The sequence below is a fragment of the Zalophus californianus genome, chromosome 2 (genome assembly GCF_009762305.2).
Source record: "Zalophus californianus isolate mZalCal1 chromosome 2, mZalCal1.pri.v2, whole genome shotgun sequence".
NCBI classification, from domain to species: Eukaryota; Metazoa; Chordata; class Mammalia; order Carnivora; family Otariidae; genus Zalophus; species Zalophus californianus.
Window position 1 is genome coordinate 45,023,701 of NC_045596.1, and position 25,660 is coordinate 45,049,360.

General features: G+C 39.4%; 1 protein-coding gene across 3 annotated transcripts; it reads left to right on the forward strand.

Moving 5' to 3' along the window:
• Window positions 1–2,969: 2,969 nt before the first annotated feature.
• Window positions 2,970–25,660, forward strand: REST (RE1 silencing transcription factor). 3 transcript variants are annotated; one of them, XM_027599016.2, is made up of 4 exons: window positions 2,970–3,193; window positions 5,549–6,455; window positions 13,383–13,466; window positions 19,823–25,660. In XM_027599016.2, exons 2-4 carry the CDS (start codon window positions 5,558–5,560, stop codon window positions 21,949–21,951), a joined length of 3,111 nt encoding a protein of 1,036 aa, XP_027454817.1. In that variant the 5' UTR covers window positions 2,970–3,193; window positions 5,549–5,557; the 3' UTR covers window positions 21,952–25,660. The 3 variants fall into 3 exon arrangements, with proteins under 3 accessions (XP_027454817.1, XP_027454819.1, XP_027454820.1); XM_027599018.2 differs by lacking the exon at window positions 2,970–3,193 and adding an exon at window positions 3,279–4,002; XM_027599019.2 differs by lacking the exon at window positions 2,970–3,193 and adding an exon at window positions 4,050–4,547.

Here is a 25,660-nt window from a genome sequence, read left to right on the forward strand (position 1 = left end):
ATCCAGTGCACTTTCTATCACAAAAAAAATCTTTTTTTACTCTCACTAAAAGTTTCAGAATAAGGTTATAGAGAAGGGAAAGCAGTATTTTTTAAGTTGTCTTTTAAGTTCACTTGAACTCAGTGTGAAATAGAAATTGGGCTAACTCACAGCAAAAACTTCAGAGCCAGAGTTCAGTCCCTGCAGAATCAATCACATGGGGAGGAGATTCCTGGTAGGGTGAACAGTGACAGGTACTACTGAAAATGCAGAGAGCGTGGGAGAAACTCCCAAAACGTTAGTCCTTGACACACCAATGTCTTCCCTTTGGCTGGTGACCCCAAATGAGTAGATGTGAAATCTTTTAACATCATAATGGAGATGTTGTACCCCAATTTTCAGTCACAAATCTTGAGTTATGTAATATGTAAACCAGATAATTGAACTTCAGTGTAACATTCATGTGGGTTCAGCCAAACTATGCTCTTTTCTAGAGGAAAAAAAATGAAACATGGTTAGGAATAAAAAGCACATGAAAGCAGAAAAACATTATACCAAACTTTTGAAGTAAATCTCCAGAGAAAACATTATTAAGAACATATAATTAAAATTTAAAAATTGATGAATTAAATATATAGGAAAGAATCCATAGTCTCAAAATAAGAAAACCAGAACTCATTCACATGTCAAAGTCTTTATCTTGCAGAAGATCTTAAATTTTGGATGCAGCAAATTATACAGTCTCTTGAAAAACAATTAAGAATTCAAGGTCATAGCACTAGCTTCCACCCACCCCCACCAAGGAAATTTTCTATTGATTTGTAACTTGGCCTTGAATTTGACCTGTGGCCTTCATGTCATGATAATTTGGGTCACTCTGAATATGCCATCTCTTGAACAAGGGCCTCTGCTAATTTTAAATGAATGCAGCTGCCAATTTGCCATTCTTTTTTTGCATCACAATATGTGGGAATAAATTCACAATTAATAAAACATATCCAGGAAGTAGTCAGGCTGAGGAAATGAAGGACATTTATCTAGTAAGTTTAAAAAGAGATGTTTCATTTTTGCCTTTTTGGATATAAAAAAAGGGAAAGAAAACAGTTTATGCCTTTGAGGGCTTTGACAGAGGCCAGAATTGTTCCCTGGGCTACAGCACCTAGAAAAGCCATGCAACTCAAATTAGATTTTAGTTAAAAAGAAGAAAGAAAGAATAAATGTAGACAAGTTTGTAGCAGTTTTCTTTCTTTCTTTCCCTTTCTTTCTTTTTCTTTCTTTCTTTCTCTTTCTTTCTCCTTCCTTACTTCTTTCCTTTTTTCTTCCCTCCCTTCCTCCTTTCCCTCCCCTTCCTCCTCTCCTCTCTGTCTCTGTCTCTCTCCCTCCCTCCTTTCCTTTCTTCATTTCTTTCTCTTTGGTTCAATGTAAATGAATACCTCTCAAGTTTGATTCACAAGGGAGGGCTTGCATTTGATATTAGGTGACCGGACCCTTGGTGATTAAGCCCTTAGGGCCTTTAAAACATTTTGCATCTGAAGCTGCATTAATTAATAATATACTGTCCTAATATGGGGAGACAAGGGTCCTACTCGGGTGTAGACTAGGAAAGTGAGGAGTGTGGAAGCTGTGTCAGTAAGAAAAACAAGTGAAGGAACTTGAAACAGAAGGGACTGGGGGAGCTGGAGGAGGAGTTAGGCAAGTCTCAGCTGATGGGTTTTTGAGCTTGCTGTTTTCACTGTGTAGAATGTTCCTTCCCCTACTTTCCACCTGTTGAAATTCTCCTAATTCTGTAAGGGAAGATTGGGTAATCACCTACTGTGAAAAGTATCTAGATCCTCTTAGCTAGGGACCATCTCCCTACTCTGAACCTCCGTAGCACTTGCTGCTACGTCTATTTTAATTCTAGTGATAGTCCAGCTTATCTAGATCAGGTTGGTGAGGGCCTTGAATGCTACACTAAGTGGTTTAAGGAAGCCATTAAATTTTTGAGGATGGGCATGATTTAGAGTTCAAAGGCAGACTAATAAGGCATTTCTGGTGTAAACAGAAGGTAAAGGGTACATGAGACTATGTTCTCTCTCTCTCTTTCTCTTTTAAAAGCATATTACTGTGCGCCAGGTATTATGCATGGTTACTCCACTTTATAAACGGGGAAGCCAGGTTACTCTCCCACACGTGGTGACCAGACAGCTTCCATGTCCTCACCACCTGCTTTACCGTCCTATAAATCTGAGGATAATTGCTCCACTGAAATCGTGTTTTGAAGGCTCAGGAATGACCTGCTACCTGCCATGTCTATGGACTTGGACTTGTCCCCACAGTTCTGAGTCCATGATCTTCCCGAGACGTTTTCTTCTCAAAGCTCACGAACTGACTGCATTTTCCTCTTATTGTTTAAAATTTGGGATGCATTTTACCGCGTGAGCTTAACGATGCTTAATTAGTTAAGGGTGGCTATGGGTGGAGATTTCAAGAGATTCTAAAGGGTATTTTCGAGCGCTTTAGACTTGAAAGGCGAGTGACAATAGTTCTAAAGAGAACGGTCAAAGCCTGCAGATTTTTCTTTTAACAGCTCTATTCTCATCCTTGCACGCCAGGGCTAGGGGGCAACTCTTCTGTTGTTTGTTTATGAAAGAAATCAAGAAAGGGACCGGGGCCCGTCTCTTTTTTGACCTAAGGGCAACAGTGAGGGGCCGGGCGGATTAGGTGCGGCTCCCCCTAGGCGCGCCCACAGCCCAGCCCGGGCCCATAACAACCCCCTTCGCCAAGGGGCGGGGCGCGCCGGGCGGCCACGCGCGCGGTTGGCGGAGTGGGCGTGTCCCGCGGGCGCGCGCGGGCGGTGGAGGGGGCGTGTCCCGCGGGCGGCGGCGGCGGCGGCGGCGGCGGCGCGGGCTGGGTGCGCGGCGCAGCCTCCTGTGCTGGAATGTGCGGCTCCCGCGAGCTCGCGGCGCCTCAGCAGAGCAAGCGCCGCCGAGGCCCCGGGCCACAGACCCCGGCGGCGGCGGCGGCGGCGGTGGCCGGGACGGCAGGGCGAGAGCTGGCGGCCTGAGCACTCTCTGCACTCCCACTCCTGGGCCTTCGCGGGCCTCGACGTCCCCAGCGCCCAACTTTTCCATCCTCCCCCTCCCCTCCCCCCGAAACTCCAGCAACAAAGAAAAGTAGTCGGAGAAGGAGCGGCGACGCCGTGTCTCCCGCCCCTCCTCGCCTAGGAAGGCCGGTAAGCGCGGCGCAGGGCTGGGGGCTCGGTCGGGGTGGGGGAGGGCCGGCCGGGCGGCGGCGGCGGCGGCGGCAGTGGCAGGGGGAGGGCGCGGAAGGACGCGGAGCGAGGCGCTGTCCAGGGCTGATTTGCAGATACTGTGGCTCCGGCGGCGGCCGCAGCGCGGGGCGGAGGCGGGCGGCCGAGCGGGATCGGGTTACACCGGCGCGGCCCGGGGGCTGGGCCGGGGGCGTCCTTGGGGAGAGGCTTGGAGCCAGGACCCCCTCCCCAGTCGAGGCCGGGCTGCCGCCTCCGCGCGGGCCCGGGCGCCCTTCGAGTCGGGTCCTGAGGAGCGGAGCTGCTTGCGGCCTTGGTCCTGAAACTTCCTCCCCGTCCTCCTGCTCCCAGGTCCCGCCGCAGCCCCTCGTCGGCCCGCGGCCCTCGCGTCCCCCTCCCTCTCCGGCCTCTCCCTTTCGCCGGAAGGCGCCGTTGAGTGCGGCCGGGCGGGTTGAGTCAGCCCCGCGGCCCGGGCGGTTCCTCCAATGGGGCTGGACAGCGATTTCTGCTCTCGGGCCGCCCCGCCGCCGCGGCCCTCCGCACCCGGCCACCTCGGCGCCCTAGCTGGCGGGGCCGGGGCGCGCGTCCCGCGGGGCGCCGTGGGGGAGTGAGTTCGCAAACTTCCGGGGCGCGGGGGAGGCGGCCGGCGCGCGTGGGGGCCCCCTCCGGTGCTAGGGGCCCGACGCCTCCGGAGGGCGCCAGCGGAGCCTCCCGGGCCCTCTGCGGAGGGTGAGCCCAGGCGCTCTGAGAGGAGCCGGGACGCCGGCAACGCGGTAACTTTCCTTCCTCTTCCCAGACTCGGGCCCGCGGACCGGGGAGGGGGCAGCCCCGAATGGGGAAGACTTGGTCTGGCCCAACGGCGCCCCGAGTTTGCCCACCTTGCTTTTTCTTAGTGCTGGGGAACTCAGGAAAAGCTTCAGGACGAGTGTTGGGGCAACTCCCGCGAGTTGGTGTGGAAATGTGTGCAGTGAGCGGGCCCAGCCGAGAGGAAGCGAGAGCGCCCGAGTTTGCAAAGAGCTGCTTTGTGTTTGGTATTTTGAGAAAATGGCCGAATGCCTATTTCAGTCAGGAATGCCGCCGCCGAGGCAGGCGCTGGTGGCAGCCGCACATAGGAATTCGTGCAACACGTTGGGTTTCGGGCTGTGCATAGACGGCCTTCCTGACAAATGTGAAAATTCCTTTAGAGACGGTAGTTAGGGTTGGGGGGTATTAGAAAAGTCGATGTTTGGGTAAATTGCCGAGTAGCCTGGGCTGTTAAGCCCGGGACAGCTATGGCCCTCAGTTTGTTTTCTGTGATGGCATTTGATTCCAACTTTTGGTACGTATAACTCAGTCGGTTTGTGTTTATGCACCTGGGTGAAACGGACTGCTTTTTGTGTTTGGGGTTTGATTTGATTTTTTGAGTGCTTGCCACTTATTTTGCTTTTTCTAATTCGCAAGACAGCGCTCAGTTTGAGAATAGCACCATTTAGATTGGAAAGTAACGTGCTTAAGGCGACTTTAAAAGCCCAACATGTTTTCAAGAAGGTGATCTTGTAATGGCTTCCACTAAGCAAGTAGGCCAAGTCAAGCACAATGCAAGAAAGTTGCTGATTGTCGGGTTAAGTTGTACGATTATTAGAGGTTTTGAAAGTTTCTTTATTTTCATTTGTGAAGTTTTAAATACACGGATCTTCCTTTTTTTACAGAAAAGGTCCGCATTTTTTTTTCTTTTAAACAGGTCGAGTCATTAAAAAAAATAAACTAAGTGGTACTTTTTCACAGTAGTTTATTCTTCTGGAGTTAGTTGAGTTCATATGAAATTCAGTTCAGTTGACCAATTACTACAGGCTTCTACTTTCCAGACATGTTTATACTTAACAAATGCACAGTATGGTTTTTGGAGTTCTCCATTTTCTGACCAGTAAACTGTTGAAGGGGGGAATTGGGAGGACAGCAATTTACTATTCATGTGTTGAATTGAAAAATAATTTTAATTAACATTAAAAATGAGATTACTTTTTTTTCCCCACCAAAAAAATCAAAAGTGCTTGAGGGACGGCATGCCAGTGGTAGGCCTGCCTAGTTGATGGATGAGTTATGTCAAACAATTGATAGAATTTTTTGTAGGGGTAATAGAAATTTTTTTGGTGACTGCAATGAAGAAAATTTGGTAGTACAAAAATATTTCAAAGCTTAAGTTTAGCAATTAACAAAGCTCATTGAATTTAAAGATTATATTTGAAAAGAATTTTTTAGGTTATGAAGAATTACAGCACTGTTTTGGATGTTGTGTTTAAACTGGTACTTTTTGCATTTTTTGTCTTATTTTGAATTCAGAGTACAGTCATGGCCACCCAGGTAATGGGGCAGTCTTCTGGAGGAGGAGGGCTGTTCACAGGCAGTGGCAACATTGGCATGGCCTTGCCTAACGACATGTATGACTTGCATGACCTCTCCAAAGCTGAATTGGCTGCGCCTCAGCTTATCATGTTGGCAAATGTGGCCTTAACTGGGGAAGTAAGTGGCAGCTGCTGTGATTACCTGGTTGGTGAAGACAGACAGATGGCAGAATTGATGCCTGTTGGAGATAACAACTTTTCAGATAGTGATGGAGAAGGACTTGAGGAGTCCCCTGAAATAAAAGGTGAACCCAGTGGACTGGAAAACATGGAACTGGAAAGTTTGGAACTCAGTGTTGTAGAACCACAGCCTGTGTTTGAGGTCTCAGCTGCTGCCCCAGAAATTTACAGCTCCAGTAAAGATCTTCCCCCTGAGACACCTGGAGCAGAGGACAAATGCAAGAACTTGAAGAGCAAACCTTTTCGCTGTAAGCCATGCCAGTATGAAGCCGAATCTGAAGAACAATTTGTGCATCACATCAGAGTTCATAGTGCCAAGAAATTTTTTGTGGAAGAAAGTGCAGAGAAGCAAGCAAAAGCCAGAGAATCTGGGTCTTCCACTGCAGAGGAGGGAGATTTCTCCAAGGGCCCCATTCGCTGTGACCGCTGTGGCTACAATACCAATCGATACGATCACTATACTGCTCACCTGAAACACCACACCAGAGCTGGGGATAATGAGCGAGTCTACAAGTGTATCATTTGCACATACACCACAGTAAGCGAATATCACTGGAGGAAACACTTGAGAAACCATTTTCCAAGGAAAGTATACACATGTGGAAAATGCAACTATTTTTCAGACAGAAAAAATAATTATGTTCAACATGTTCGAACTCATACAGGTAAGAGTACCTTGTAGTCCCTAAATTCAGCTCACTTTTTTTATTTTTTTTATTTTTTTTATTTTTAAAGATTTTTATTTGAGAGAGAGAATGAGAGATAGACAGCACGAGAGGGAAGAGGGTCAGAGGGAGAAGCAGACTCCCCGCAGAGCAGGGAGCCCGAAATGGGACTCGATCCCGGGACTCCAGGATCATGACCTGAGCCGAAGGCAGTCGCTTAACCAACTGAGCCACCCAGGCGCCCCTCAGCTCACTTTTGATAGTTAATTCAGTAGTCAGTTAAAGTAGTACTGAAGAAAGGGGATTCTGGGGTCAAGTTCTGGTTCCATAATTTCCTGTCTTTGTGACCTTGGATAAATCATTTAACATCTTTGTGCTTCAGTTTCTCTCTCCATGGGGTAATAACTATATGGGATTGGAGGATAAGTGAAGAACACTTATTTCAAAGAATGGCCAAGACAAATATTATCCATGTTCTTGTTAAAATTTGTATTCTAACAACTTGGGATAGATACTTAGCTAAATTGGACTACCTTTTTTTTTCTTTTTTTTTGGAAGGTGTATTTAGTTGATAGTGAATACATTATCTAAGATGCAGTATAGTTTCCCAAAGGAATTGAGGACTTAGGCAAAAAGGAAAACTCAATGATTAACCCTTGCATAGATCCATTTCACAGAAGCCTTAAACTTTTAAAAAAATTTGTCTTGGTATTGAGTTCCTAAGTGGAACAACTTAACCTTGTCTCCGAAACATAGAAATGTGAAAAGTTAGTTTTTAAAAGATTGGTGGGATTACCACACTTGAAATCATTTTCCTGAGAAAGCAAACACACATGTGGAAAACGAAGCTATTTTTCAGAGAAAAAATAATGTCCTTCAGCATGTTTGAACTCATACAGGTAAGAGATGGTTTCTAGTTTGTAAGTGTACACTATCAGAAAAATGGAACAATGTTAAAAATACGAAAAATTTCAAACATCTCAAATACCAACATGTACCCATTACCTATATTCATTAGTTAATGATATTTTATCACATTTGGCAGTTTTTTTGGTAAATATCAGCTTTATTGAGATACAGTCTACTACCACAGAATTCATCCACTTAAAGTTAAGATTCACTGGTTTCAGTATATTCACAAAGGTTGTGTAACTATCACCACAATCAGTTTTTAGGACATTTTCAACCCAGAAAGAAACCCTGTCTATTAGTGGTTGCTCCCCATTTCTCAGCACCCCTTAATCATTCAGTTTTTTTTTTAAAGTAAGCTCTAGGCCCATTGTGGGGCTAGAACTCATGACCTTGAGATCAAGAGTTGCATGCCCCACTGAACTGACTGAGCCAGCCAGGCGCCCCAAGGAGTATGATTTTTTAAGGAAATGTTTGCAACTTATTGGTAGTTTTCTCACGTTACATTTTTTTTCTGCTAAGAATTGGTACCTTTGAGGACTGATTAGTGGTCTGAAGAAAATGGTTAGGGTAATTTAGCACAGTAGTCTGGATCACAAGTAAAAAGGGGTTGTAGGATGCTGTTTGCGTAAGATTCCTTTTGCAAGAGTTGTTACTCTGTAGGACTGAACCCCACAGGTGAAGTTAAAGTAGGGCACCGTGGGGAGGGCAATCAATAGTGCTTTACTGGAGTGGTAGACTTAATAAAACTTGCAGGTGAAATTCTGTTACAAGAAAGATGTCAGGGCACCTGGGTGGCTCAATCAGTTGAGCGCCCGACTCTTGATTTCAGCTCAGGTCACAATCTCTGCTGGTGGGATCGAGCCCTGCTTGGGCAGAGTCCGTTCGTTCCTCTCTGTCCTCCTGTGCCTCCCCACCTCGTGTTGGTGCGCGTGCGTCCGTGCGCCTGCGCGCGCGCTCTCAAACAAAAAAAAAAAGAGGAAGAAAAGATGTCTGCAGCAAGATTTCTAAGCTCCAGGAGAATGCGCCAGTATTTTATATTTATATATATATATATATATATATAGCTTTAAAATCTAGTCAAGTAAAAAAGTTTGTAGATCTTTTGGAATTTTTTTTAATCTGTGATTGTCTCCATGCTTTGAAACCATTTAGTTTCAAAAGTCTAGAAGTTGAAACATTACAAAATTACATGGCATAGGAAGTCAAGTTACTTGGAAATCCTACCCCATTAATCAGTTTGAATTAAACAGACTAAACTAACCTCATGTATAATATCTTAAAATAAATCCTAGCTACTATATATACTTAAGCCATAATTACTTCATATTCATTTAACAGTTTTTTGAAAACCTTGGGGATTAGTTTAGATTGGCTGTGATCTGTAGAGCTTTCAGGTAGTAGCCATGGCATAACTTTTATCTGTACACTTTGATGAATTGTTTTAATTAAGTATAGTAGATGACTTTTACAAATATATGTACTCATAACCACCATGCAAGTTCAACATAGAGAATATGACCAACACCCTAGTGCTTTTGTCTTTATACATTTTGATTTTTTTTTTGTCAGTTGTGTTTTGATAATTCATGTTTCCCAAAACTAAAAATGTTTTCAACTGTAAATTTAAATTTGTCAACTTAAGAGTATTTCTAGAACCAAAAAGAAAATGGAGAGAACTGGAAAAGCTTTTAAGTCTTTTGTGTGTATTTCCAGTTTTTTTGGTTTTGTTTGTTTGTTTTGTATTTCCAATTTTTTTATTAAAGTGTTTTTGTTTTGTTTTGTTTTAAACAAGATCTCTTGGGGTGCCTGGGTGGCTCAGTTGGTGAAACCTCTGACTCGACTCTCAGTTTGGGCTCAGGTCATGATCTCAGGGTCCTGGAATGGAGCCCTGCATCAATGCTCCGTGCTCGGTGGGGGAGTCTGCTTCTCTCCCATTCCTTCTACCCCTACCCCTGCTTGCGGGTGCGTGTGCTCTTACTCTGTCTAAAATAAATAAATAAGTCTTTAAAAAACACACACACACACAACAGTGGGGGAAAAAACAACTAAGAACTCTTGGCCATTTAAAGTTTTATTTGTAGGGTGATTTATTTTTATTTTTTTAGAGTAGTTTATTTTATTTTTTTAAAGATTTTTATTTATTTATTGAGAGAGAGAGAGAATGGTAGAGAGCATGAGAGGGAAGAAGGTCAGAGGGAGAAGCAGACTCCCTGCTGAGCAGGGAGCCCGATGCGGGACCGATCCTGGGACTCCAGGATCATGACCTGAGCCGAAGGCAGTTGCAACCAACTGAGCCACCCAGGCACCTTAGGTAATTTATTTTAATTGAGGTTTAGGTGACTGATTTTTAATGGGTATATTTTTTTATGCTTAACTGTACCATCCATAAGTTTTTCTCCCCATTAATTTAAGGTTGATATTTTCACAGTAAGCTAACATTGGTTGTATGTATCTCATTTCACATTTTAGTGTTAATCTTGTGTGGTTTTAATACTTTTTGAAAATAATTTTTTTCTTCCTAATGTTATCTTTGTCATTTTTTATTTTTGGTAAGCTTTTTAAAACAATTTGGTAGTGCATACACTGGGAGGATATTTGAATGTTGTAAATTCTGAGTATCTCTGGTGATAAATGCATGGTTCTGAAAATTTTGTTTATGGAAACAAATTCATTTAATGCTGAAGAGTAGAGTTAAGGAGTAATAGAATCACTTCTCATTTAAGTACCCTAGTTTTCACATTAACTTAATGGGTTTCTTCTGTTCTTTGAGTGGCCAGTGTTGGGTACTTCTATGCTAATCTGCAGAACAATCTATTGAGGAACTAAGTTATAATAGCCCATGTTTACTGAGAGGAAACCCTGAAGTGATGTGTCCAAGGTCATACATATACAACTAAGAGTCAAAGTTCAATTCTCTTTTTATGGGTAATTACCATGGTGGTGGGCTGAGGATTACTTTCATTTGAGTCTTCAATCAAAGATTTTTAATTTTGTGGGTTTGATATTTAACCAGTTCACAAATTCTGGGCACCTGGGTGGCTCAGTTAGTTAAGCATCTGCCTTTGGCCCTGGTCATGATCCCAGGTTAATGGGATCGGTGCCCTGCTCAGCAGGGAGTTGGCTTCTCCCTCTCCCTCTGTCCCTCCGCCTGCTCGTTCCCCCCCCCAATAAAAAAAAATAAAACAAAAAAGATCACAAATTCTAAAGGATGACTTTTTTGCCACTATGTGTGACTGAAAATTCACTAAGTTTTCTAGAGTATTTATGCCTTTCTGTAGAATTGCACAGATGGAAGCAATCTTTTATAAAGAATCCTTTATGTTTATCAATAATGGTATTTGATTTTTCTTCCATTAACTTTTCTTTCTGTGACAGCTTAATTGAGATACATTTTACATACCATACAGTTCACTGTGGATGGGCCCATTCTAGACATTTCACATAAATAGAATCATACAATAATAGATGGTCCTTTGTGACTGCCTTCTTTCACTTAGCATAATGTTTTCAAGGTTCCTCCATGTCCTATGTACAGTACTTGTTTTCCTTTTGTTGCCCAAAATAATCTCTTTTAGGGATATACCACATTTTGTTTATCCATTCATCAGTTAGGATATTTGGGATTGTTTTCCGTTTTTTTTTGGCTATTGTGAATAATTCTGCGGCTATTGTGAATAATTCTGTGAACATTCATATGCAAGTTTGTGTAAACACATGTTTTGTTTTGTTTTAAAGATTTTATTTATTTGAGAGAGAGAAAGCACATGACGGGGGGAGGGTCAGAGGGAGAAGCAGACTCCCTGCTGATGTGGGGACTCGATCCTGGGACTCCAGGATCATGACCTGAACCGAAGGCAGTCGCTTAACCAACTGAGCCACCCAGGTGCCCCTAACACATGTTTTTATTTCTCTTGGATATATACAATTGACCCTTGAACAATGCAGGGATTAGGGGCAGTCGAAAATCTGCACATACCTTTTGACTCCCAACCACTAAATAGCCTGCTGTTGACCAGATGCCTTACCAATAACATAGTTGATTAACACATTTTATATGTTGTATGTATTATATACTGTATTCTTAAGCTAGAAAAAAGAAAGTGAAGAAAATCCATGAGGGGGGGCCTTGGGTGGCTCTGTCTGTTAAGCATCTGACTTGATTTCGGCAGAAGTTCTGATCTCAGGCCCAAGGGCTCTGCACTCTGCCGGGAGGCTGCTTGGCATCCTCTCCCTCTGCCCTGCTCATTCTCTCCTTCAAATAAATAAATGTTTTTAAAAGAAGAAAAAAATCCATGAGGAAGAGAAAATAAATTTACAGAACTCTATTGTATTTATTGAAAAAACAGGGCACCTGGGTGGCTCAGTTGGTTGGGCGGCTGCCTTCGGCTTGGGTCGTGGTCCTGGAGTTCCAGGATCAAGTCCCGCATTGGGCTCCCTGCTTGGCAGGGAGTCTGCTTCTCCCTCTGACCCTTCTCCCTCTCGTGCTCTCTATCTCTCATTCTCTCTCAAATAAATAAAATCTTTAAAAAAGAAAAAAAAAAAGCATGTATAAATGGACCTGCACGGTTGAAACCCATGTTGTTCAAGGGTCAACTGTTCATACCTAGGAGTGGAATTGCTAGGCCATGTGGTAACTATGTTTAGTCATTTGAGGAACTGCTAAACTATTTTCCAAAGTGGCTGCACTATTTTACATTTTCACATTGTATGAGTGTTCTGATTTTTCCATATCCTAACCAATACTCTTTTTTTTTTTTATTCCCCCCCCAACCAATACTCTTTAACATCTGTCCTTTTGATTATAGCCATCCTCATGGATGTGAAGTTTTCATCTCATTATGGTTTTGATTTGCATTTCCGTCATGGGTAAAGATACTGTGAGCCTTTTCATGTGCTTATCTGTCACTTATATGTATATTTATAGGAATACATTCAACATTTTTTAAGCTAAAATTCCAGGTTGAAGTAGGAATTCTTTTGTTGTGACCAATTTATAGCTAATCTGTAGCTACCAACTAGTAACAGTGTACAGGTACTAGGAACACATTTCCTACTCATTACAGTATTCTTCCTCTTTTTTCACTTTGTTTTTTCTTTCCCTTGTCCATTTTACTAGACACATCTATTACTGTAACTTACTGTATAGACAAAATAATAACTGGTATTTATTGAGGGCTTTAGTATGTGCCAGGCACAATGTCAAATGTTCTGTGTGTATTATCTTAAATTTAAATTCTCACAATTCTAGGAAGTGAAGGCACTTTTACTTTTACTGAGGAAACTTGCCCAAGGTCATAATTATTATCTTGTGGCCAAAGACAGATGAAAACAAATTACAAATTGTCAAGCTTTTTTTTAATTGCCAAGCTTTTTAAAACCTGTTTTGTGGTTGACAAACCATACCCCAAAAATACACATTTCCTGCCATTATTATCCTCTCGTCTTAAGTTGCTCTCAGTCCTTATGGCTTTATGAGCATGATTTGCCTTAACCAGTACTAATCTATTTCATGAAAGGTCTATTACTTGAAATTTTTAGCTTAAGCATCCTCACTCAAGTGTTCTTGCTCTTAAGCTAACAATTTCAAATGATAGATTTATCCTTCACAAGAATCAAAAATTCCAAGTGACAGCATGAGAAAATTTGGGTAGCTTTTTTCCCTAAGGGTAATTCTAATTAAAAAAAAAGATGCTTCTTGATAACTTATCAAGATCATTCAGTTCTTAATATTTAATGTGATATTATATAGCATTACTGTGAAAATTAAAAGGGCTATGAGAATTCAGAAAGCCAGTGATCTTTTTTTGTCAGCAAAGCTGAAATGTAGTTACTTGAATTCTGAATTAAATCATTTACATGTCTAATACCTGATAAAAAATTGACCAATTTGCCAGGAATAGGAAAGAGAATCCTTATCAAAAAAATGCTCAGTACTGAATATTATGTATATTGTTAGTGAGAATTGTATTTCCCTTATTTTATCATAATTAAACCCTAATCATTATATTTTTGCAGGGGAACGCCCATATAAATGTGAACTTTGTCCTTACTCAAGTTCTCAGAAGACTCATCTAACTAGACATATGCGTACTCATTCAGGTTGGTAAGAAATGGTAACCTTTCTATGATTTTTAGTAAACAATACATCAGTATAAGGAAGTTCTTCTAGACCTTTTATTTATTTATTCAAAAATCAATTTATGATTTATTTTTAACATGATTTAGAAATTAGAGTTAAAAATCAGTGTTGTATTCATGTGGCGTTGTATCTAAATGTATGTTCTTAACGAGGAATCCATAGGTGGAACTCTTGAAACTGAATATAAATGTATGCATGCACTGTTTCTGGGTGGAAGGTCCATAATTTTCATCAGATCTTAAAGTTCTATGACTAATAAAATTTGAAATGCTGTTATAGACCAACACTGGTTTGTACGTTTCGAGCAACCCCTTACCTTCTCACCCTCTCCCCCACTCCCAACACAATAGAACACCAAGTTTCATAGTGTGTGGTTTCCAGGTTACAGAGATTCCTTCTTAACTTCTCAGGTCCTGAAATGTGGGTTTGTCCTCTTTTGAGAGCTGATAGGGCTTCTGTGGACTGATTTACAAAAGCCAAACTTTAATAGATAATCCAGGATCTCAATTTATTAACCTATAATAGATAAAATGCAGGACTATAAATGCACTCTAATGAGTGAAATAATTGTGATCTCTAGCCAGAATTGGTCCCCATTATCAAGGTAGGTAGATGGCAGAGTTAAAAAGTAAATATAGCATAGGTGGTCTTGAAAGGATTATTCATTTTGGCTACAATTAACGCTTGACCCTTGGTGAACCACCACAACTGATCAGAATACTCTACTTACAAATTTGGAATATATACTCCTGTAGGGAAACTATGCCAAAATCTTGGTGTTAACAGAAGTCTGTGTAGACTCGTCTCCCTTAGGTTAATTAATTGCCTGAAATTTGTGTAGACTGCTTGTGTATCCACTAGCCATGTAGTTATTAAGCTTGTGAAATGTAATTTGAAAAGTATAAAATACATAGAATTCAAACAATATAAATAAAAAGCACGTAAAATACCTATTTTGGGGTGCCTGGCTGGCTCATTTGGAGGAGCATGTGACTCTTCATCTCGGGGTCATGAGTTAGAGCCCCATGTTGGGTGTAGAGATGACTTAAATAAAACTTAAAAATTTTTTTTAAAGTATTGATTACATGTTGACATGACAGTTATATTGGGTTAAATAAGTAGTAAAATTTAATTTTACCTGTTTTTTACCTTTGTAAATGTGACTACCAGAAAATTTAAAATTACATACATTGCTTGTATTTTATTTCTATTGGATATCACTGTTTTGAGTCAGTGATTGAGTAACATTTGATTATAGTACAGATTCTGATTTGAGCAGCTATGAAGGGGTCACATAATATGTTTGGCTGCTTTTCTTCACCCTAAAGCTTGTCATTTTAATATACTTTGAATGTTCTTTCTAAATCTCCTAAGCTATTGAGTTGAGTCACTTAACCAGAAACCCGAGTTTATTGCTTAGGTACTTCCTGGTTTCATTTTCTGAGGGTAATTTGGATGCTCTCAGGCTTTGTTGAGGGTAGGCATCATGTTCTATTGATAGTTGTGTTCTAGCCCTTAAAACATTTAAGAGTTTTATGTGAGTTAACTAATTTTAGTCCTTTATAACTAACTATCCAATAATGTATAAGTTCTATTGCTGTCCCCATTTTACCAATGGGGAGACTAAACTAAGGCATTGAAGAAATGTGGCCATTTTTCCTGTAGAATGTCCCCCTTTCTGGATTTGTCTTACTTGCTTTCTTATGGTGTCATTTGGTTTTTCCTCTGTCCCTGTGCCTTGTATTACTTGTACACTGGAAATTAAATATGAATGCTTGAATTCTACTTAATGTGTCTCATTTGAAGTCCTATCTGGTTGACCCACTATTAGTGTTGCTGGGTTACTGGATTAGAATGATGACATACTTGTATCTTTTTCATTGAATGGATAATACTTTTGTCACTGTTTAAGTGTCTTGTGGTGTTTTACACCAGTCAATAACTTCTGCTTGAATAATTTTGTGTTTGCTAACTGTTGTCTTTTGAATCTCTTTGCTGTATTAAAAGATGATATTCAGTACTGTTACAGCAAGTATTTTAAAAGTCTCTTAATGAGTAGTAGCTACTATTTTCTTTTTAAAGATTTTCTTTTTCTTTTTTTAAAGATTTTATTTATTTATTTGAGAGAGTGAGAAAGAGAGAGAGAGAGAGCACATGAGAGGAGGGCGGTCAGAGGGAGAAGCAGACTCGCTGCTGAGCAGGGAGCCCAATGCGGGACTCATCCCGGGACTCCAGGATCATGACCAGAGCCGAAGGCAGTTGTTTAACCAACTGAGCCACCCAGGTGCCCCATGAAAATTTTATTTTTCTCAATAATTTCTACACCTAGTGTGGGTCTTAAACTCACAACCCCAAGATCAAGAGTCACATGCCCTATCGACTGAACCAGCCAGGCATCCCAATAGTAGCTACTATTTATTGTATGCCAGGTACTGAGAAATTGGGATTTGTTATCTTTAATCTTAGTAGTCCTTAAATACTTAATCCTAGTTTATGGATTAGGACACAGACTTAAGAGAGGATAAATGCTTTTATTGTGGTTGTCATTCCTTTAAATCAGAAGAGCTGGGATTTGGTTTAAACTCCTCACCCCTCCCATTTTCAGTTATCAGCATGGTTAAAAGAAAATTATGGCTCAGAAAGTGGCTCAAGAAACTATAGCATAACGAAATTGGAACCACAGCGTATGGAGAGAGCAGAGACATGTCTTTTATTGGGTGCCAATAGTTTGAGGTGCAAACAGGAAGCAAACATGGTTAGTTTGTTTTGCGTATGAGTGTGCAATTATTTACAGAAGATGTTATGTTTTAATACTTTTAATCAAAGTTACTGATAGCACTTGTAAGTAAAGTGAGGATAAATTAGGTCAGATTGGATCAGTGAGGCTAAATTAGGTCAAATTGGATTGGTAGCCTTTTTTTTGAATGGGTTGCATGGAGTGAATATCTTGGGTGCCTTCTCTGTGGTCTGGAGTCTGATCTTTAAGGTCCCCAGGGGCTTGTTTGTTCCTGGTTCATGTGAGTGTATTTTAGAGAAGAAAATGTGCTCAGTCTCCTATTTTTGGAAGAGATTAGGCTCTGTGGAGTTGATACATTTTAGCTTAACTGACAGATTCGTTTTTAAAGCAAACCACCATGGTTATTTACTTAGAGCATTTCCAACCATAGGGTGGGGTTTTTTTAGGCCAAATTCGGAAGGGATCAGAATGTTAATGAGGTGAAAAATTGACACCCTAAACTAATCTAACCTTATCTGGTGTTATTCTCCATTTTATTGGTATTTCTCCCTAATGGTATTGAAGTATCCTTCACCTGGCTGACATTATCCACAGCTCTCCCTTTCTTATTCTCAATGGAAATGCTACCATTTCATCCTGAATGAAATATTTCGTTCTAGATGAAATACATCAAGTTTGTATTTGCTGTTAATGATAATATTTTATATAATGGCTAGTTCCCCATTCTGCTTGCATCGGAATTCATTTTAAATATTTTTCCACAATGAATGTAATGGATGCTTTTGTTAAAGGAGATTAACAACTTGCCAAGTTCTACCTCATTTATTACTCTTTTTAAGATGGAAAAATATTTTTTTCAACCATAAGTTTATTTTCCTTTCACCAAGTATTTGATAATTATTACGGAGGCACTATTTTAATGGCTGGGCTTATTTGAAAGACATTATGGTTTGAGAGTCTTCATGAATTCTAGAATAAGTTTTCTTCCCTGTGTTTTTGCTATTTTATTTCTCATTTTAGTATGTCATGTCAAATTGAACTTACTATGCAGTTTGGGCTTTTTTTGTTCAGTAAACGTATTTTTTATTGAAGTATAGTTGATACACAATGTTACATTAGTTTCAGGGGTACAGAATAAATTTTTAAACAGTATTCTATTGAGGTTCAATTTACACACATGAAAATGCATACATGTATCAAGCACCACAGGTCAGTGACTTCACGTGGTTTCTCCTGTTTGACTGCCCCCTAGAGGAAGACCTGAAACATTTCTACACCCTCAGAAAAGTTTCCTCCTTACCCCTTCCAGTCTACCCCCAACTGAGAGTCTGACTTCTATCAAAAAGAATATTATGACATTCTTCTGTAAGATGTTTTTGACATTCATCCCATGCTGCTTTATAAGAACTTTGTGTTTTTTTGCTAAGTAGTAATCAATTGTATGCCCCATTACGTTTTAAAAAGTCCCCTTGCTGTTCTTTCTGGATTCTTCCTGATAAAAACATGTAAAGTGTGTAAAAATCTTTGCTCTTTTGAATTTGCTATATATTGGGAAGAATAAAATAGACATCTGACATGTTTATAAAGATGAAAAACATAGATAAATACTAGAATTGGAAAAGAATTAAAATCACTGATAAAAGGCAAAAAATATATATTTAACTAGATACTAATAGCCTGTATAGTTTTAATGCCTAGATCTCATACACAAGATTTAAAGGCAAGAAAATAAGATTGAGGCGGGGGAAATGAATGGAGCAAGTAAATTTTGCCATCAAAATTTAAATAGATTTTTATGAACTCCCATTCTCTGACCATTTCATAGGTGGAGGCTTGCACTTTGATTGATGCTTGCTGTGTAAATACCCGCATTTATTAGGGGTTATACAATGGCAATATTTCCATTGTAATTCTTTTATTAGCACAGATATTTTCCTAAAGATAGAAACTTCATTCATCAGCTGCTTGTTTACTCAGAGGTAGGGTTTAAATGGAAAGGCAAAATGAATCTTGCCTTTTGTTATCCATACTAAAAGTACCTGTTCCAAAAGTGATGATTTATAGGGAATGTATATGGACTGCTTGGCTCTCTGTTCCATGCTAAGTGTTTTATATGGATTAAATTATTTATAGCTCATAACACTTAAAAGTATTTTTACAGATGAAGAAATTGAGCCTTAGAGAGTTTTCAGTACCTTACTCAGGATCTCACAGTGAGTTGGAGAAGAGCCCATATTTGATCCCCCAGATAGTTCTTAATCATTATGCCACCTATTTTCCCCATTCTGTGTCTATATATGTTAAGCAAATGTTTGTCTCCACTGAGGTAATTCACTAGAGAAGACAAGATAGAGGCATTACTCTATTTGTGAATCTGTTAGTAGTCTAACATGGAAAAGAGTTGTCCAGTTAGCTACACAACCAACCTAACCAGTCTGATATACCTGAATAAGTTGTTTCTGCGATTATTTTATTATCAGACATTTTCTAATCATGTAAAGCTTACCATGGTTTTACTTAATGTCTGAGAAATTTGCTTTATGAAAAAATTAGATTTGATATGAATTTGAGAATGTTTCAGAGATGAATTTTCATAAATGTCAATTTCCATTTTTCTACTATGCATTCCATTGGACCAGTGGGGTATGGATACCATTTGGTAATATTTACTAGAGTGTGATCTAGATGGGTATGTATTCAGGTAGAATGTGTTAATCTTGTACCTTTAATTTTGGGGGTGGGGGTGGTTTTGGTTTTGTATGTACCTATGATCTGTGATCATGACTTTGTTCGATTATTTTACATACCATATCTATTTGTATGCCCTTATCTATGTTGTTTCTTTACCCATTTGTTAAAAGAAGGTAGGGAAAAATCAAAAAGTTTCTGGCTTTGCTATGTTTTTGCTTTAAAATAGCAATTCTGGCATTGGACTAGTTTTTCTGAGTGAAGCTTGACTCTATCCTGGGATGGACAAAAGGGTTAAATTTAAAGAAAAGGCCCTTTGTTCCTGAGGCTAAAACTTTTACAACTTCTACATCTAAGGTCTGAGAGTATAACCTGGAGTGTAAGATACTTTTGAAGTCTCAAGATTTATCTTAAAAATGTATGGGAATTATATATTCTACTCCATTGTCATTTGTTTTAACTAAACATAAAACATTTAAAATTATCTTTTCTCAAAAAAATAAAATAATAAAATAAAATTATATTTTTCTTTGAGTGCCCTTGCCCCAAAATTCACATCCAGAGCCCAGCCAACTGTGCCAGTAATTGTTGTGTACTTCTTGATGATTCATTGTTCTCTTACAGTGTTTGAGAGCTCTAGCTTGATGAACTTTTTAGGAGAGGATGGTTAAATGAGGTCATTGTTCCTCCATTTGGTATGAGAGTCATTGTCAAGGGGTAGAGAAAAGATCTACAAATAAATATGGTAAATGTAAAGTGCATGATACAGTCTTTTCAATGAATAGCTTGTGTGTGTGTGTGTTTTAACATATCCAATTCCTTATATTTTAATAAGAGCTTGAATTCATTTCTTAATCTATGTTCTCTCTAACATCTCTTGTTTACCTTCAGGTGAGAAGCCATTTAAATGTGATCAGTGCAGTTATGTGGCCTCTAATCAACATGAAGTAACCCGCCATGCAAGACAGGTTCATAATGGGCCTAAACCTCTTAACTGTCCACATTGTGACTACAAAACAGCAGATAGAAGTAACTTCAAAAAACACGTAGAGCTACATGTTAATCCACGGCAGTTCAATTGCCCTGTGTGCGACTATGCAGCTTCCAAGAAGTGTAATCTGCAGTATCACTTCAAATCCAAGCATCCTACTTGTCCTAATAAAACAATGGATGTCTCAAAAGTGAAACTAAAGAAAACCAAAAAGCGAGAGGCTGACCTGCCTGATAACAATATTACCAATGAAAAAAAAGAAACAGAACAGACAAAAATAAAGGGGGATGTGGCTGGAAAGAAGAATGAGAGGTCTGTAAAAGTGGAGAAGAAAGATAATGTTTCAAAAGAGAAAAGGTCTTGTAATGCTTCAACTCAAGTGACTACCAGAACTCGCAAATCCGCAATGGAAACTAAAGAAATGGATGTGCATACAGGAAATAATTCAGAAACAACCTGTAAAACCAAGAAAAGCAAAAGGAGGATGGAAGCTGAAGCCCATTCCTTAAAAGATCCTGTTAATGATGAGGAACCTGTGACAAAAAAGAAAAAGAAGGCAGAAAGCAAATCCAAAAATAGTCAGGAAGTGCCAAAAGCTGATAGCAAAGTAGAGGAGACTAAAAAGCAAACTACTTGCACGAAAAAAAGTACAAAGAAGAAAAGTCTGAAAAATAAGTCAAGTAAAAAAGGCAGCAAGCCTGCTCAAAAGGAGCCTGCTCAGAAGGGGCCTGTTCAGATGGAGCCTTCTCCTCCCAGGGGGCCTGCTCAGATGGAGCCTTCTCCTTCCAGGGGGCCTGCTCAGATGGAGCCTTCTCCTTCCAGGGGGCCTGCTCAGATGGAGCCTTCTCCTTCCAAGGGGCCTTCTCCTTCCAAGGGGCCTTCTCAGATAGAGCCTTCTCCTTCCAAGGGGCCTTCTCAGATGGAGCCGCCTGCTTCCAAGGGGCCTTCTCATTTGGAGACTTCTTCCAGGGGGCCTGCTCAGGTGGAGCCACCCCCTGCCATGGAGTCTGCTCAGATGGATGTTGGTCAGATGGAGCCTCCTCCTCCAATGGAGTCTGCTCAGATAGGGCCTGCTCAGACAGAGCCACCTCCTCCCATGGGGCCCACTCAGCTGGAGGTTGATCAGATGGAGCCTCCTCCTCCCACAGAGCCTCCTCTTCACATAGAACCAAGTCCCAAAAAGTCTCCTCGAAAAGATAAAAAGGAAAAGTCCAACATGCAGAGTGAAATGGCACGGAAGGAGCAAGTCCTTATTGAAGTTGGCTTAGTGCCTGTCAAAGATAGCCAGCTTCTAAAGGAAAGTGCAGGTGCACAGGATCTCTCACCACCATCAACACCACCGCCAAAGGAAAACTTAAAAGAAGAGGAGTCAAAAGACCAAAAATTATTCACTGAAGGCGAAGGAAGCAAAGAAGCCCCTCTTCAAAAAGTAGAAGAGGCAGAGAAGAGTCTAGCTGGTCTTGCTGCTATTATCAAGGAATCTGCCAATATTTCATCCTCTGAACAAAACTTGACTATGCCAGAGGGTGAAATTTTAGATGTTAAGTGTCAGGCTGAAGCTGTGCTTTGTGAAATGGAAATGGACACTGATGAGAACAAAACAGAGAATCCCCCTGGCAAAGACCCAGCAGTTGAAGAACCAGTTTCACCAGTGCTGCTTCCCCTACCAATAGAAAACCACGAAGCAGTGTCCAAAACTGCTGTGACATCACCTTCTGTCACTGTAGCAGTAAATGAGTCTCAGGAAATGGATGAAGATGAAGGCATCCACAGTCATGATGGAAGTGATCTAAGTGACAACATGTCAGAGGGTAGTGATGACTCTGGATTGAATGGGGCCCGGCCAGTTCCACAAGAAAACAACAGGAAAAATGCAAAGGAAACCTTGGCAGTGAAAGTGGCTGAGGGAGATTTTGTTTGTATCTTCTGTGATCGCTCTTTTAGAAAGGAAAAAGATTACAGCAAGCACCTCAATCGCCATTTGGTTAATGTATACTTCCTTGAAAAAGCAGCTAAAGGGCAGGAGTAATTAAACTTAGGATAAGGCTTCAGTTCTTAGTTTATAAGATCTATTACATTTAATATTCATTTATAGTTGTAGACAACCTTTTATTTTTTTAAATTGCTTTAATTAGTGTCTGATGTTGATTTTTAAGTGGCACTCTTTTCCTTAGGACTTTATACTTACTGATGGATAAATTTTAGCAAATCCAAGGAAGTTAGTGTACTAAACCAGCAGACACCTCAATCCGTTAGCTTATACATTTAATTGAAATGAGAAGGCCAAGGTGGTATTGTAGCATTCTGTTGCTTTGTCTGGCTGTAACTTGTCACTTTTCTTGCCATGTCTGTCTTCTTGTTTCACATTAGTTTTTTTCTAGTTCTTTGTTTAGTTCTATAAAAATTGGCATACTTAAATAGCAAATTACTTGAAGAATTTGCCTGCTTTATATAAAGTTAGCACTTTAAAATTTTTTTAGAGATGAGAAGAGACATTTAAATTGAAGAAAAATTCTCCCAACAGTGGACATTGTATCAGTCCAGGTATTTACTTCCTGATTTTTGATCAATATCTCTTATTTGTGTATGTTAATCGTCATTATGATTTTGGTGTGTTTTTTTTTGTTTTTTTCGTGTTTTTTTTTTGGTGCTTTAATGGCTTAAGATGTTGCACATTGTTTTTTGTTTTTTTTTAACCTATGCAGTTCAATTTTTTTTTTTAGAAATAGTATTTGTTGAACAGTAACACTTTATACATATATATGCATGTTTATTTTGTCCTCTTTGGAGGGATGCTTTTAGTGTTTGCAAAAGGGCAGTTTTCTTTTTCCTTTGCTGCAATTGTCTTTTTTGCAGAATATTATTAGTGTGTGCAAATTTGTGAGCAAATGAAACATGCAGGTTCAATCCATTGATTTTGAATTTCACATCTTATATCTATGCCAGAATCTGTATTTCACATAAGTTATTTATTTTAAAAGGATATAGTGAGTTCACAGCTCTCATTTTGACCTTTACAATAAATAAACCACTAGGCTCTATATTTAATGGATTTTTATCTCCGATACCAACCGTAAGTAAAAATTTTTGGCTTGTTTTAGTATAACTACTTCCTAGATGTACAGTGTTAAGTCATATATATCTTTGAGGAAGACCTTTTCCATAGATGGTTGGTGTCCATATGGCTACTCAGCTGAATAACGAACTGTAAGTGATATTTGGAAACTGCAAACCTGGAATTAGGAGACACAATTACTCCTTCAAGTTATACAGAATATCAGTTGTGAGATTCCAAAGCCATAGCAAACTAGGTTGAGAGAGGTAGTATGAGTGCTGGTAGACCAGCTGCTACTTACTTTCTATGAATACAATGAAAAAGGCAGGTGAAACTTAAGTACAGTCCAGATTTTAAAAAATCACACTTTCTCAGGGATCTCCACAAACTAGTGGGTGTCCTGGCTGTCCCTGTGACAGCCTCTTTCTACAGGTGAGGCCTCAGATGAATTGCAGCTATCCTGGTGTTCCTGTGGGGGCACTTTGTATTAAGAAAGAGTGTACTTTGAAAACTTTCTTGGTAGGTTCTTTGGCCAGTTGCCAAAGAATATGAAAGAATCCAACGGGATTTTCCTTGCTGATAGCAGTTAATTCATTTCAGTCAAAGTATGATCCCATTAGGGAATCTTGGACAATTCTGATCCTCCCATGTTCTGTTCTGAAATAACCACTTTATATTTCATTTATTTTCTTTTATCTGGTGATCTCTTTGAGGCAGGTATCAGAGTTTGGCAATGCAACATGAAAGATTAGGAAAAGCATTGATGAAGTGTGGGTGGAAAACTTGTTAAAAATCTGAGAGTGAGGTTTGAGTTAAAAGACATTTGAACTTGGAATTGACTGGGAGGCCAAAGATTTAAAGAAGAGAAGATTCTCTCAAGACATGAGGAGTAAGTTGTGTGTTAATGGTGTGTGTTTTGTGTGCATGAATGGGAATTTATAAATGATGTTGAATTCTAGATGAATTCACGGCTCCGACAATCATTGTCAACAGAAGATCAAGCTGCAAATATTTATGTTTTAAAACTTAAATTATAAAGCTAGTTAAATCTTTCTAACAACTAGTTTTAATGTTCATGGGTACATTTTATGTAAGTTACCTTTTACATTCTATATGAAAAGACTCATGTTAAGTACAGATTGGAGATTGGGAATCAGTTTGGGGAAGAGGTTTTGTGGATTCTTTCATGCTACAAAAAAAAATTAGATTTCTGGGGAATTGGACTAATTTTCTTATCTAGTTTTTAAGACTAGAATGCTAAAAACAAAATATGAAGGAAATTAAAACCCCTTATTATTAAATTGATCTGTGAAAACATTGTTACTGGAAATTGAGTGGGACTTGAGGCCTTTCTTCCAGAAAACAAGGACTTGATTGTCAGGCCTATATTAGGTTCTGAACCTTAATGCCATGTATTGTACTTATTAAAAATTGTTTCAATGAAAAATATATTAGTAATATGAACTTCTGGCTTAGTTGGGAGTTCTTCCATTTGAAAAATGTGATATTTGCATGGAACTGTTTGAATCTTTGTTTTCTCAGTTTCCCCTCCACTGGATAGAATTGAAACTAGAATTTTCCCTTTTGTTAAAGGAATAAAAAGTGAATATGTTATCTGTAAATTGATGTTTAGTAACTAGAGATAAACTTGAAATACTAGAATACATTATAAGCCTAATCCTAGGTAGTCTTATGAAAATGTATCTCTTTTATCTTCTGAACCTATATTCACATTGATCTTCAAGATATCTTAAGTTATATTTTTTCCCCTTTTCAGAGCTGCTTCTTTGGGGCTACCTTTTTTTATTGAGGTGTAATTCATAAGGGGCTACATTTCTGATAAGCCTTCTTATAACTATGGCTGGATGTTTTGTTCTAGTCTTCCAAGAAGGGCCATTTTATTTTTTAGAGTTACTTCTAAAGTCATGTGGTCTTTAACTTTGGGGACTATTTTGCATATAAGTGCTAATGCAAATAAATTTAAACCCAAGTAGACCTCATCACATGTCACCCCATGAATGTTGACAATGGAAGGAATACCTTGCCTGTAGTATAATAACAGTTCTGGACTGAAAAACTGGGGAAGAAACTTAATTTTGCATAAACCAGAAAAACACTTAGTGTGTGCAGTTTCCTTGTTGACCTCAGCAGATGAACTGATCTGATAGTGTTAATTCAGATTCAGTAAATTATCTGGTTTGTGTAGACTTGCAATCTACATGCAATTTTAACTAAATCAGATAGCTTTTACATTTTCATTTGTGTACATAGGCTCTCCCCACCCTTTTCAACATCCATTAGTTAATTGATCTTTGTAAACTGGCATTGAAACATTACAACAATGTTTTGTTGCACCAATTTTATAAACTTTTACAGTGCAATACGTGTTATTTTTCCGAGACAAACCAAAGGTTAATATCTCAAGGTTCTTGCTGCCTGCTTTAGCAGCATTTGATGGGAGGATCTTTTATATACATTTGTAATAGATGAAAAATAAACCAGATTGCAAATCCTTTTTTTTTTTTTTTTTTTTAAGCTTAAACCATGTACCAAGTCTTTGGTCCAAATTGTGTAGGATAAGTTAAACTTAAATTGCATTCTATTAACCAATATGAGTGTATTTCTGTAAGCATAGTTATGTTGAAATAAAGTTTTAAAAAAGCATTTTATGCCTTTGTTTATT

Bases quoted from the DNA above. Each gene is read 5' to 3' on its own strand.
- REST (XM_027599016.2), top strand. From the start codon at position 5,558: ATGGCCACCCAGGTAATGGGGCAGTCTTCTGGAGGAGGAGGGCTGTTC. The intron at 6,456-13,382 runs GTAAGAGTACCT...ATATTTTTGCAG, and splicing joins ACATGTTCGAACTCATACAG to GGGAACGCCCATATAAATGT. The intron at 13,467-19,822 runs GTTGGTAAGAAA...GTTTACCTTCAG, and splicing joins ACATATGCGTACTCATTCAG to GTGAGAAGCCATTTAAATGT.